The 14,380-nt window shown below is 40.8% G+C and overlaps 2 protein-coding genes across 2 annotated transcripts; both read left to right on the forward strand.

Moving 5' to 3' along the window:
* Positions 1 to 6,730: 6,730 nt before the first annotated feature.
* Positions 6,731 to 9,863, forward strand: LOC136424774 (thrombin inhibitor rhodniin-like). The gene is made up of 4 exons (XM_066413428.1): positions 6,731 to 6,865; positions 8,159 to 8,303; positions 9,149 to 9,337; positions 9,660 to 9,863. Exons 1-4 carry the CDS (start codon positions 6,823 to 6,825, stop codon positions 9,715 to 9,717), a joined length of 435 nt encoding a protein of 144 aa, XP_066269525.1. The 5' UTR covers positions 6,731 to 6,822; the 3' UTR covers positions 9,718 to 9,863.
* Positions 9,864 to 12,483: 2,620 nt separating this feature from the next.
* Positions 12,484 to 14,144, forward strand: LOC136424776 (thrombin inhibitor rhodniin-like). Its single transcript, XM_066413432.1, has 3 exons — positions 12,484 to 12,643; positions 13,052 to 13,249; positions 13,927 to 14,144. The coding sequence occupies exons 1-3, from the start codon at positions 12,564 to 12,566 to the stop codon at positions 14,030 to 14,032; spliced, it is 384 nt and encodes a 127-aa protein (XP_066269529.1). The 5' UTR covers positions 12,484 to 12,563; the 3' UTR covers positions 14,033 to 14,144.
* The last annotated feature ends 236 nt before the right edge of the window (positions 14,145 to 14,380 follow it).

The raw sequence follows: 14,380 nt of genomic DNA on the forward strand, positions 1-14,380 counted from the left end.
CCACTTTTATTGCTTCTTCTGTTTGCAACCCCGCCCTATTCAAGGTTGAAAATTTGAATAATTTATGCTGCTCAGCCAACAGATTATTTCAGCGGCGCAATGTTAACGTTTGCCACCATCTTGCCACAAATGTCCCCGGCTAGGTGGATGGTTTGTCAGTCTCCACTGGTATATAGTAGTGCTGCGTACCGGTACTGTACCGTAAAAATGATTAGGTACAGGTCCAAAATACCGAATCATGAAGTACCGGTACTGTACCGATATAAATTTCTATCAATATGTGCTTATTTTGTGACTGATCACCTAACCTAATAACCTCATGCAACACCAAACGTGACCAAAGTCACACCTTGGAACAGCGTAACTAATAGGCAACAGATCATTCAGACAGGTTGGGAGTTTTGGTGGTAGAAAACCTAGTTATGTTCTTTAAATAGAGATACTGACAAGTTGTAAACAGTTTATTCCGTTGGTTCTGCCATTATTGACGAAGTTCAGAAAAACAAATGTAAATTTTTCAAATTATTCAGGTACAGGTACAGGTCCGGAACTGTACCTAAACCTCTGTATCTGTACCGGTACCTGTACCTGACGTTACGTTTAGGTACGCAGCACTAGTATATAGAGCTAAAGCGACGCTAACCTGTGTCGTTACAGGAATGTTTTATATCCCGCAAACACCTACCGCAAACGCCGCGAAGATCACAGAAAATGTTTATAATACTATGATATGAATGTGCATTACTGTTGTTCAAAACATGTGGCGAAGTGGCATAGCAGCGCATGCGCAGTATTATCATCTTCACCACTTGTGTGTTTCTTCTTTTGCGCCCCGCCCTATTCAAGGTTGAATATATGAATAATTTATACCATTCAGTACAAAGACCAGCCAACAAATGAATCCAGTAGGGTGTCATTGACCTCGCGGAAGTCAATGACAGCTTATAGGCCTAGGGGGTGGTATCCGCCGGGGCGGCCGCTAGGAGCGCGATTTAGTCATGCTAATGATTTCAACAGCGAAAAGTTCCGCCGCCATCTTGACGCAACCGCACCCGGCTGGTTTATCGGTTTTTACTGGTAGAGCTGAGGTGACGTGTGGTTGTTGTACTTATAACCGCAGATAAGTTACTGCTTATGCTCACAACTCCGGATCCGCCGTATCAAAGGTTGGAAAAATGAATAATTAATACAGCTCAGTACATCACCTTGGTGAGTACTGCCACATATATACCAACTTGTCAACTCCACTGAAAACCCCCCAAAAAACTCAACATAAAGCAGTTGTTGAATATTTTCTTATAATTACCTTGATTGCCTTGATTCTTGCTGTGACTTACATGTCCTTAGAATTACGGCAAACAAGTATTATAGTGGAGAAATGTGGTCGATATTTAACGTTGGCAGGATGTTGGAGCCGATAGTTGGACCAGCGTAACACCGGTGACCAAGGAATTCAACGTCGAAGAGCACAGTTTTTACGCGTGACCCCGTTGGTCAATAGCAGCTCGGGTAAAAAGTAGTGCGTTACAGTATTTTGAAAAGCCAAAGTTATTCTTCTGTGCACGTCAGCGAGGCGGAAACCGTGCTTAATGATATGAATATAGGTTATTTTTGAGACTGTAAGAGTAGGATTATGATGTTTATTCGTTCGGCGTAAATTGGCGCTTGGATACTATAACGGTTTGATATTGTGCGTCGACAAATGCAGTTCACATGACCTCCGCTGAGCGTAAAAAAAGGGGTTTAAAATGTAACGAGTCGGCAAATTTTAGTCCATTTTGACACAGGTTTTGGATTGTTCCAATAACTCAAAGGTATCCGATTTTGTTTGTACCTTTATTTGAAGCGTCAAAGCTTTCCAAGATGTTGGGACCTTTAGTAATTTTGTATTATAGACCCAACATATACGTTTGTAGTGCTTCTCTAGTGTACCCTACTATGATTTTATCCGATGTCGGTGACTTCGTGTTCCCTTAACTTTAGAAATCTCCATAGGCCGGAAACTGCGTCGGCTAGATTGACGGCCATGTCAAAAGCGCCACCTAGCAGTCATAAACAGTACCGTAACTTATACTAGATAGGGTATACAATTGACTATTTTGCCTGATGGAGCTCGATGGAAGGAAAAAATGGAATGACAAAGGTGTAACATTTTGGACAGAAGATTCTTTCTGACATAAAGGGATCGAAAAATAAAGGGACCAGGACAGATGGTGTGTGTGTGTGTGTGTGTGTGTGTGTGTGTGTGTGTGTGTGTGTGTGTGTTTGTGTGTGTGTGTGTGTGTGTGTGTGTGTGTGTATGTATGTATGTTTGTGTTTGTGTATGTGTGTACGTGCCTGTGTATATGTTCGTATGGCCGGTGTCTTTGTATGTACATTTGAGTGTGCATGTATGTGTGCGTCTGTGTGTGTGTCTATGTATGTGTGTTTGTGCTTGCTGGTATATTGGTTTTGCAATTTTACCATGTTGGTCACCATCTTCTCAATGTATCGTCACTAAAAAAGAATCCTTTGTAGTTTTGCTTCGTCAACTTTCTGATCAGTCCAACAACTTGTAACTCTATGTCATAACATGCATATTTAGTGTTCCAATTTAAACCCACCACCATCACCACTAATTCTAGTTCTAACTTGGCGTTCTCTCTCTTTTTTTTGGGTCTTTTTTTTTTAACGAACTCGCTCAGTGCAAGGCCGTAGGGGGCCACTCATCAAAGCACTGAACTAATTCTTACTGTAGCAGCATCTCTTCGCCCTATAGGTCAGAAACATCAATGCTCGAGACAAGCATGACTTCACTGACCCATTAGGAGAAGCAGGGGTTACGAAGGGAAATTCCCTACCCCATTTAGGCCGGAATGTTTTGATCCACTCACACCGGGGCATGCCCCTACTCTTTTTCGAAAGATGTGGTGGGTTCTTTTACGTGCTTAAGGTGTGACTCCCCTCAAACGCGGGACCTCCATTTTAACGTCCTATCCGAGGGACGTCCCTTACCCTATATGAGCTAGGTTCTCATTTACACCTGAGTGAAGTGAGGAAAGTCGTTTCCCAAGGGCACAACGTCGGGGCGCAAGTTCGGACATGTCTCTGGGCATAGCCTGAGATTAGATCCCGGGTCCCATTTTTGACAGCCGCGCGCTCTACCACTTGCACCACACGACGCCACAATTACCTTATTATTACTACTTTTTCATTAAGCATAGACTAAATGTACTATCAGAAAAGTTTGCATGGTGTTATTTATAAGCAATCAATTAAACGTTATCTGTACGAGCGGTCGACCGACCCCACGCCCCCGCGCTGTGTCAACCCAACGCGGCCTGTATCGTTTGATTTGTCCGGGGGTAAATATGACATCGGAACCGTTCGGAAGTAGTCGTGGTGACATTTGGTGATAGCCGCGTGTGTGGCTAACACCTGTAGCGGGTCGGGTGTTGCACAATCACTGGGAAACACCGGTGACTGGGGAACACTGGGAAACACCAGGCCTTCCTACGGGGATATGGATCATGAATTCGGCAACAAAAAAGGGAACAACTTTTTTTAACGATCTCGCTCAATGCAAGGCCGTAAGAGGCCACTTTTCGGCATTGAACTAATTGAACTAATGTGGCATAGGTGAGAGACTGCGGTGTGTGTCTGATTTGAAGGTTTGCAGGTTGTATTCGGGGGAAAAGCAGTGGGCTGGGAGGGAATTCCAGAGTTTTGCAGTTCGTGGAGAAAAGCTGTTACTGTAGAATGACTTAGAGGCTGGGAGTTGTACAGTATAGTGAATAAAAAGGAGAACCTGGTAGTACGCTGAAAAATTCTTTGTGGTGGGACAAGTAGTGAAAGTTTATCGGAACACTGGCCGTGGAAGTATCTATAAAATAGAGACAGGGAGGCAATGTTTCGTCTGTGAGAGAGGGAGTCTAGGAGATACTCTCGGAAGAGTGGAGTGGGTCCGGCTGGTTTTTGACGTATTTTCAGGCGTTTTCGTCGCGTTTCTACTTCGTCATGTTTTTTTGTTGTCTCTGTGGTTGGAGAAAGAAAAAAAAAAAACATGCCAAAGTAGAAAGCCTTACAAAAACGTCTAAAACACGTCAAATCCAACCGGACCCACCCCTCTGCTTGGAGAGTACTAGGAGCGTGGTAAGGTTAACATCTCTATCTGCAAATGAAACTTTACGGTGGCCAAACACCCTTGGCATTCTCTCTATAACCGTAGCTAGTCTAGTAGAGACTATGTGACTTTACAGCTGGAAAGTTTAAGTTTGTAATCCAATTGGTTTTAACGTATCGATTGTCAATGTGCAGTACGGTTTTACGTGTCAGAAAAACAGAACTGTCATATCAAGCTTTTCTTATTGCAATAATACATGATAAGGGTCGTGGCATTATGTGGTTTTGCAGCTAGGATGATAGACTCAGGATCCAGAGGTTCTGGGTTCGATCCCCCACCGGTTCAGATAAGATGTGCTATCGGGAAAGGACTATCAGTCTATTTATCAGCTTGTACATATTGTATACAAAACTGGTGTGTCACGCCTAGCTATAGGGGGCTTATCACTAGCCATGCAATACAAACGGACAAACTGTATGATAATAGAAGTACTGTAAATGCAGAAATGTTCGCGGTGGCTTTATGTTCGCGGTTTTCTCGGCGACCGTTTCACCGCGAACTTAAAACCACCGCGAACAATATTGTCCAATACTGTAGCAGTATGCGACTAGAGCGCTCCCGCAAACTTAAAACCACCGTGAACACTCCATTTTCGCCTTAGCGCGAAATAAAAACCACGTGAACTTAAATGCATTGACAGTATACTTAGGAAATTAGACGTTGCAGACAGCATCTGCTGTATGTGTTTCATAAGTGAATTGTGAATTAGTCTCAGAATAAGTTGATGGTGGTCTTCAGAGACTCAAATGCACTTCACAGTTCAGGGATGCTGTCTGAAACGTCTGACCTTGTCCTGTTGCCCAGTTGTATGTTATGTACTTGGTTGGATGTCTAACCTTTATCATATCAATTTCATGTCATACCTGGGCCTAAAACGTCCTATACGGATGTTCCGGACCGGCCTATTTTTTATGGTATTGTCCAGGCCTCGAAGTTGTGTTGCATGGGCTTCCATCGAATGATTTGGACTGTCAAAAATTGGACGTTGCCTTTTGGCGATACGGAATACAACGTCTTGTAGTATATCTATGATACGCGCTGATTTTGGAATTCGAGTGATATTTTTCTGACTTGATTAATAAAATTTGCCCAATTTCCCAAAGATACATAACCAGTGTTGGGTCATGAGCATTGTACTACTTTTAGATAGTCATTTGCAATTGTAACGGTCCATTTAAATGTTTTTCGGGTAAAATGTCTTCGGTATGCGTTCACATCTACACTGGGACTCATCCGTTGCCATTTTACGAATTTTCAACAAAACGCTGACTTTTTTTCTAATAATCTGCAAAACCTATGATTAAGCAACACCTGTTCGCTTATGTAATATACAAACATGATAACGCCAATGACAACTACACAAAGTGCTAAGTTGTCTGTCAACAGGTACTTATCTTATTCAAATGTCAACCGAACTTGTAATGAATGTCACGGATAACAGTGCAAACAATTCTATTTTCTCGTAATATTCACCCGAAAAATCTAATAAAAAATGAGATACGAAAATGTGAACATCTGGTGGATACTCACAGTGCACGATAGATCGTCATAAATACTTCAAAAACTTAATGAAGTTCTGAAAGATCATCTATACCGAATTCAACCATTAAAATGAAAAAGGTAAAATTATTCTTCAAAACCAGAAGGCATAGCTATTGTCTGCCCCTTCTCGTATGCTTTACCATAGAAGCTACGTCCATATTGCCCGATAACGTTTTGTAAGTAAAAGAGGTACTAGGTAACGTTAACGTCAAAAACACAGTCACAAGTACCGATGTTCAATTCCCCATTTTGAATTTGCATAATGTACAATAACAAGTAGTTCTGGCTGTCTAAGCAAAATCATCCGTTTTGTAAAAAAAGGTCATTTTTTGCCTATTTGTTTTGGAAATGTTAAGTATGTATAAAACAAGTATAAAATATGAATGTCCATGCAAAATGAATCAATCCTCATAATTATACATTTATGTCACATTTTGCTAAGTACATATGTGTCTGTGTCTGTGTGTGTGTGGTGTGTGTGTGTGTGTGTTTGTGTGTGTGTGTGTGTGTGTGTGTGTGTGTGAGAGAGAGAGAGAGAGAGTGAAACAAAGTACTATATATATATATATATACAAAGAAAACAGCAAAAACATCTATAGTATCACATTAAACTACCGTATAGGTATGTAGGTATGGCTTCTTCTCACTTTTTTGTGTACGTGGCAGAATGTATGTAATTATCACAATTTATGGCTGAGAAAGTTTGCAAAACGTTCTAGTTGGTATCTTTGAATAACGATATGTGCAACGACAGCTGCTAAACGCAATGCATCACCGCCGTTATAAAATATAACATGTCAAGGGCTCGTTGACTTCAAATAACGGCGCTGACACCACACATGAACTCATATCCTAACTCCTGCCCTATCAATGACAAAACAATTAGCTTCATGAAAATGTCATTCAAACTTTCAATAACACTCAATCAGTTGGTAAATAGACGAGCTATATCGGACCGGATGAGGTCAGTTTGCTTACTGATGACTCAGTGTGATAGCACAGAGTATAAATTGCCACCGCGCGCCTACTGGCGAATCATTAGGTGAAAAAACATCTCTTGAGACAACTCTTCTTGTGACTCAACTCGAGGAACGACATCCCATCATCTTAAAGAAGCGATGGCTTTCCTTCAATACCTGATCGTGGCAGTCCTGGTGGCTGGTAAGATCTGATATCATTTCTCATGCTTTGTTTTATTATTAATACAATTGTCCAATTTTGTATTGATTGTTTTAGGCTGCTTTTAGACTCGTGGCCGGTCGAGCTCAGCTACGCAATTTGGAGATTCAATATGAAACAAATTCTGTACTTAAATAAAGCAGCTATATTTCTTCAAATTAGCATATTTCCATAAAGTTTCTCGGCAAAAGTCGTTGTTACTGAGAGCTTTGACGAAGGGAGGAGTTTAGCGCCTTTTCAGACGAACCTTCGTCAAAACAAAACTTTGCCACGTTTACGATTATATACATCTACGGGACGATTAAAATATTTTCTGAAGCAATTCTGAAAAGACAAATATTGTAACAATACACAGATGGACATATGAACCTGTTTTAAATCTTCCAGTATAGCGAGGATAAATATATACTCTAATAGACTATAAAAGTGAATTATCACAAAAAATTTAGTCAATTTGGTACTAAAAGCTGGAAAATTTTTCAAATCATGAACTTCCTGTGCCGGAAAGGTAGTCTCATTTGCCAGGTACCGGTGTGGCCTTGCCTTAAGCAAGCCGTTAGGAAAATTCTTATACCGTAGATAGCACATGCACCTTGTCACTAGGCTACAAAATTGAGTTGCATCAATAAAGAACGGTCAAGATGGTAGGTTTCTCACGTAGGAGCCTTGGTGCCACAGAACTCATCCGTTGTTATGTTTACATTCTGCAAACAAATTAGTCACAATAAGTAGTGATTATCTTATTTAATGTTTCTATGTACAAAGTGTTATACCGGCAATGCTACAGGTAATACAGACATGGCAGCATTTCGTCCCATGTTGTATTGTGATAGCTTTGAACGAAAAGCTAACATTTGCTTACCGTAGCATAATGAGATAATACTTTTACAATTACTTGATAAACATCGATGTCTATGCAGCGTATGCATTGTATTAGGGATAAGACGGACAACCATAATTAATGAACTTAATATTTACCCTACACCGTTGCAAACACATTATGCATGTCATAAGCTACATTTACAACTCCAAATACTTCTCTTTACCCATTCATCTCTTTTTCATCTTTTTTCATCGGTCTTTCTTTCGTCTTTCTCTCTTTTCTTCCCCTTTCTATCTCTCCCTCCTAATTTCTCTATATTTGCTTCTCTTTTTTCATTTTTTATTCTCTCTGTCTCTCCTCAGTTTTAAGGAAAACGAACTACCATAACGGCTAATCAGCATAGCATAACCACAACTGTACAATAACATTTCGCACAACTTACCTCGTTCCAGGCTCCCAGGCGCACTCTCTGGTTGACCGTCAGACTGGCTGTCAGACGTTCTGCCCGTTTGTGTTCATGCCTGTGTGCGGGTCTAACGGACAGACCTACAGTAACGAGTGCCACCTTAACGTGGGGGCCTGTAATCTGGCCGCGCAGTGAGTACCAAAGATCCTCATTTCTGAAAAAAAAGAGAGAAAGTTTTAAAGGCATCCAGAGCATTTTATGAGACTTGAAAACTGGAAATATTCTAGTTGCTGTAATCTTTCTGAAATTGACACTCAATGCCACTGCCGCACATTTGCGCTCGGATTTCTTATCAAAAGTGCTCAAAAACGGCACAATGATAATCTACATGGTGATCTTATAGTTTCACGCGCCTACTGTAAATACTGTAGATACCATAGCCTCGCCCACCTCCGCCAAAACGTAGAAATGCAAAATTGAAACATAAAAATGCAAATATTTGACGGACATACAGTCACTCTCTCATTGGATAACAGGTTCAGTCTATTAGGGCTTGGATTTTCTGTCAGTTCTCACCACACAACGACATCGTATCTTTGCTTCTTTAGTGTCGATATGTAATGGTATAGTGTTATTGAAACTATGTGTAGGAATGACTAGAAACTGGAGTTTTGTTATTCAAGTTTCAAGACTCATAAAATGCTTTGGCTGGCTTTAAGTAATTATCTTGTATTCAGGTAGCGCATAAATTGAGGTAGCGCATAATATTTCTCTATTTGTACGTTGATGAAGGTTATACATCCAGGTAAACAATACTAATATACAAATCAATCTCTACTACATGATAAATGACGGATATTACTTCTGGACATTCGAGTGACATCTATCACTCTTCTTCAGCGTCGCTAGAATGAACTGGCAGAACTAAGCAGTACTTAATATGTAAAATAACTAGAAAAACCGACTGCTGGAAATAAGCTGTTGAAAGTAAGACACTGGCTTGTTCAACTTATAACTCCTAGTTTTATCCTCACAGGTTCTCCAACGAGGCCGACTACGAGCCCCTGACCCTCGCCCACCAGGGTATGTGCAGCAGGAAGCGCCAGCTCAACGCCGTCAACAACTGCGCCATGTTCTGCACCTTCCAGTTCGACCCGGTTTGCGGCAGCAACGGCCAGACCTACAGCAACTCCTGCCACCTCAACAGCGCCGCCTGCATGACTGCGTAAGTACTGCAGTGAGATTTTTAAAAAATTGAAATTGCCTCCACAAGTGCTACAAATGCTCTCTTCTTGTTTTCTCTCCGTCTTCTTTTTTGGCGAAACCTCAGAGGCGGAGCTTTTTTGTATTACTGATCGAGCTGAAATTTACTTTAAGTCCATTCATGTATTCCAGTTATTCTTACGGCAGATCTTAATCCCAATCATTTGGCCTGTGATGGTGCCCTAACATTGGATCCGCAAGGTGGCGCTTTTGGGTTAAAAATTACACAATAATTCCTTGCAAACAATGTTCTGACCTGTACAACATATATTCATTTCTTTTAGCTTCAACAACCCAGAGGCTGAGCCCATCACCTTCGCTCACCAGGGCATGTGCTCCTAAAGGGATGAATCCCAACGATGTCATGCGAGCCAGAACCACAAGGCGGCGTCGCTGACACATCTCCTATTACACTAGAGAGTCATGCATTTTAATTGAAACCTTTTGAGTCCTTCTAACAATAAAGAATTGTTAAAAATAAAAGGCAACTGTGTGTCCTTTGAGTTTTATGTTTAGTATCTATGATCGTTTTGATGATTGAATGAATGAATGTATGATTGAATGAAGAATGAATGGATAGATGAATGGATGGATAGATGGATGAATGGATGGATGAATGAATGAATGAATGAATGAATGAATGAATGGATGGATGGATAGATGGATGGATGGATGGATGAATGAATGAATGAATAAATGAAGACACTCGACGTGCATTAGGACATATTACTTCGAAGCTTAGGAGAAGTGAGCTTTTGGAATTCTTTTAAGTGAGAGAAATTGCCTAGAGGACGAAATGTTGAAAATTTAACATGTCTCTACCAGACTAGAAATTATAGTAACAATTGATTGGGTTAATATTGACCCTCATGATATCGAAAGAATGTATGAATCTATTTTGTTCAATCTCTTATGCTGTAATATGCATAACATAATTGTCTTTTGAGGGCTCGGCATTCAGAAATCGTACTTTAAATCGGTCCTTGTCTTCAGCAAACTCAGGTCATATACTTCAAGGTTACACTTACATGTAAGTAAGAAAAGCTGTTACAGCAAAAAAAGTCACAGATGCGTTGTTTGCGTTCAATGAAAGTGGCCTTGCGTTTTACTTCACCATCATGTCGAGAACAAACAAGATATTGACATTGTCATGGGTGACGTCACTTCCGGTATAAATGGGGTATAAAATATAGTGCAGAACGTTCATTTACACACTCCATTGTTGAGAAAGACCAAGTTCACATAGTTTAATCCCCTTTGTCTCTTCGAGAAGCGTCCATCACCATGCTTATTGTGTGTTTCGTCATCACTACCCTGATAGCAGGTAAAATAACATTCCTACTACATTTTCATTCCATACGTTTTCATTGTTTGACTTGATTAGGAGTCGTAATATTCTTCATAATTTTGCTGCAACGTGTGATCAAAAATATTCAATCAGATAAAAGGCTTCTAATTTTTAACTCAAGTGGTGTGTGGGGGTGGGCGGAAATACATCTTAAACAATATTTTATGATCTATGGTCTCGACCACAGTTTGCAGAAGCGTCCTCTTAGCGTTACTGTTAATAAATTTATGAATAAGGTTTTTAAAAACTGCAGCACATTACGCGTATACGGTCTGGAAAAGGCTTGAGAAACACACACGAAATTTTTTTTTGCCTTTTTCACGTTGCCCATATGGTGGCAGTGATGTGGCATGCTACAGGTCATCCTAGCCAATCTATAACTTTTAACTTACCTGGAATGTTAGGATGATAAACTGCTCATTTGTCATTTACTGGAAGGAAGTAGAACAAATCTGTAGTTGTTACATATCGATGCAAAGGAAATATATAAAGTGTATACATAATACAGCGTATCCATATGGTACATGGCATGACTACAATGGTACGTCATAGCGAGAAGGTAGTAAGCAGATGGTATGTTTCTCACGCACTTAAGGGCACGGACCTTTGGGTCAGATGCACCCTGATAACCGTTAGCGTACAAAGATAGAGAATACACACAGTCAGGTGGTACTAATTATTATAATGATGATTTGCATAGAGCAGAGTTCATCCTGACGTAAGTGGATCAAGCCTTGCAGTACGGTCTTACGCAGTTGCAAGTTTGCCTAGCAAAACCTTTGTTGAATCCATTGGCTTGTGTGGCGGCCACCATCTTGAATTGTGACGAATTGTGACGTCACGGGGTCGACATGTTGGATGTTACCATATTATCGGGAGGGGTGTTTTTTTGTCGTTAATGTTGGGTGTGACCATTTTGAGGGAGGGGTGTATTCTCCTGCTAGTTTCCAAGCAGATGTTCTGAGCAAAAATCATAGCGTTCTCTCTTTTTCAACAAATCAGCTCACAACTATCACACATTCAACTCAAATAAAAAGAAAAAGTCAATACCAACTCATATTCATAAAAAGACTCCGTAATCGTTAAATTAACATAGCAAACCTGAAGTATATGTAGCACAAATACTTAACTATACTTTGTACTTAATTTACCAAACTTGTTGCGTAAAACATAAAGATGTGACCACATTCATCGTGGGTTGTCGTACGATTTTGATGTGACAACCAACCGCCTTCAACGATCTAAGACTGCCTTTTCGGTAACAAGACAGCTGAATTTTGTAGGATACGTGCAAGGCTATCCCACGAACGCCATTAGTTTGTGATTGTATGTGAATGTGGTCGTCTGCGCTCGAAAAAAGCTTAACCAGCCATGCAAAGAAAACAAAAAAGTTTTTCGTGACGACATTTCTAAAATTTCTGCGAAGATGGGCGCATGCTGGTTGCATTTCAAGGAACCGTAGCTCAGGCTTGCATACAATATTTTGTGTTTCATCAACGGTAAGCATTGAAATGATCTTTTGCTTCGGGTTTTGGACCTTCATTGTGGTTATTTCAGAGGATCAAAATACTGTTTATCTAAATCTCTGCAAAGGTTTGAGGTATGGATTGCTGACATGCAGATATGGACACCAACATGGCGGTGGATACATCGATGACGTCACATGTACACTCTCCGACTCTTTTCTTCCCCCTCCTTCACTCTGCTTACCTAATATCCGGATCCCCTCTCTCGTTCTTAATCCTCGTTATTAATTATTCATAACCTCGTTGCAGGCTCCCAGGCGAAGTCGCTGGCGGATAGGCAGGCCGGCTGTCAGACCTTCTGCCCGCTGATCTTCATGCCTGTGTGCGGGTCTGACGGACAGACATACAGTAACACTTGTGACTTGAACGTTCACGCCTGCCTGCAAGCCGAACAGTGAGCACCAGCGTTCTGTTTTTTTAGTAAATTAACTGGTTGGTTGGTTGTTGGTCGGAGGTTGTTTTTTTTTGTTGGTGGGAGGTTTTTTTTTTTTTTGTTCGTTCGTTGGTTGGTTGGTTTACTTCATGATGTATCAGGTGCTGTATATACATGTAGGGTGACCATGATATTAGGAAATAATGCACACGTAAGTTTCCTTACCGCCCGCGGAGTTTTTACGCGTTTGCATGCCATCGCACTATACTAAGTAGCACTTGCGTGGGTTTCGACATGACAACCGAAGGTACCCTACATATTCTTGATGTATTTCTATGTATTTATTTATTTATTCATCAATATTTAGGATGGTCCCTTCAGTTAAATTTGTGACTGATTTCCAATGGAGCTTTTTCTTATCTCTCCAAGGTTCTCCAATGAACCCGACTTCAAGCCCTTGACCGCTGCACACCAGGGCGCGTGCGGTAGGAAGACCGAGAAACGTCAGTTCACTAACGAATCAGGCTGCCCGATGTTCTGTACTCTCCAGTACGCCCCGGTCTGCGGCAGCAACGGCCAGACCTACAGCAACTCCTGCTTCCTCAACAGCGCCGCCTGCCTTTCTGCGTAAGTACTGCAGTGTTTTTTCTAATTAAATCCAAATCGCATCTATAGCTTTCCGTGTTGTTTAGTGACTATCTATATGTGATGTTGTCCACTTGTTACCGTGGACGCGTAGAATCCGGTGATATGTCCAAACACGTACAATTACAAACAAAAGGTTATTATTAGTAGAAGTGCATAGCGGTAGGGAAGGGTTTGGTGAACAATATGAAGTGTCGAATTACAGCTTATCAAGGGGATAAAAACAATGCATTTAAGAAATGAGCATGTTCAATGCATTTAATGTAAAGGCAACCAAAGCAATAGTAGTGCCCCAAAATATGAAATGAAATATTGCTGAAATCTTTATGGTAGTGACATTTACTTACATTGTTTAGCACATTTTTCGTAGTAACTTCATACTTTGAACATTTCAAAACCGCGCAAAATCGTGCCGTACGATGATCCCCTTAGTTTCGCGAGCCTACAAAAACCCCGGCGACGATTTTCAGTGAGTTCTCACATCACAAAGACAGCGTATTTTTGCATCATGAACGTCGCTATACATTGTGATGGTGTTGTTAATTTGAACTAACCATGTATAGAAATGGAAATACATAGACTTTAAAAATTCAAAATATCCGGGCCCTACTATTGATTGGGTTTCCGTTAGAATGACATTTTGTTATTTTCCACTGTAGCTTTAACCACCCCGAAGCTGAGCCGATTACCTTGGCATGGCAAGGAGGCTGCAGTGGGGAGGGGAGTTCCCCTCTTCTGGACATCGGGCCTGTGATGGTGTCCTAAACATTCCATCCGCACGATGGCGCTGCAGTCAGCCATAGGCCTGAACACAACGCTGACAAGGAAATCCAGCGGAAATTCACATTCTGCTGAATAAAAGGCGTTTGAGGAAACATGTCACAGTCTTTTTTGTTGTGAATAGATACGATATGATATGATGCACCGTTTTGATATTACAAGATTGATATAGATATAAATAGTCAGACTTACCAAACAGCTTTGTCCGTCCAATCTTATTCTTCCCTGCATTGTGATAATAATTCTTTTGATTGATAACTGGATAAGATGATTTCTCATAATGGGCTTTTTCAAGTAGATTTATAAGATTAAACCTCCTTGTTCTTTTTAAAA

Source organism: Branchiostoma lanceolatum, chromosome 18 (assembly GCF_035083965.1).
Source record: "Branchiostoma lanceolatum isolate klBraLanc5 chromosome 18, klBraLanc5.hap2, whole genome shotgun sequence".
Classification (NCBI taxonomy): domain Eukaryota; kingdom Metazoa; phylum Chordata; class Leptocardii; order Amphioxiformes; family Branchiostomatidae; genus Branchiostoma; species Branchiostoma lanceolatum.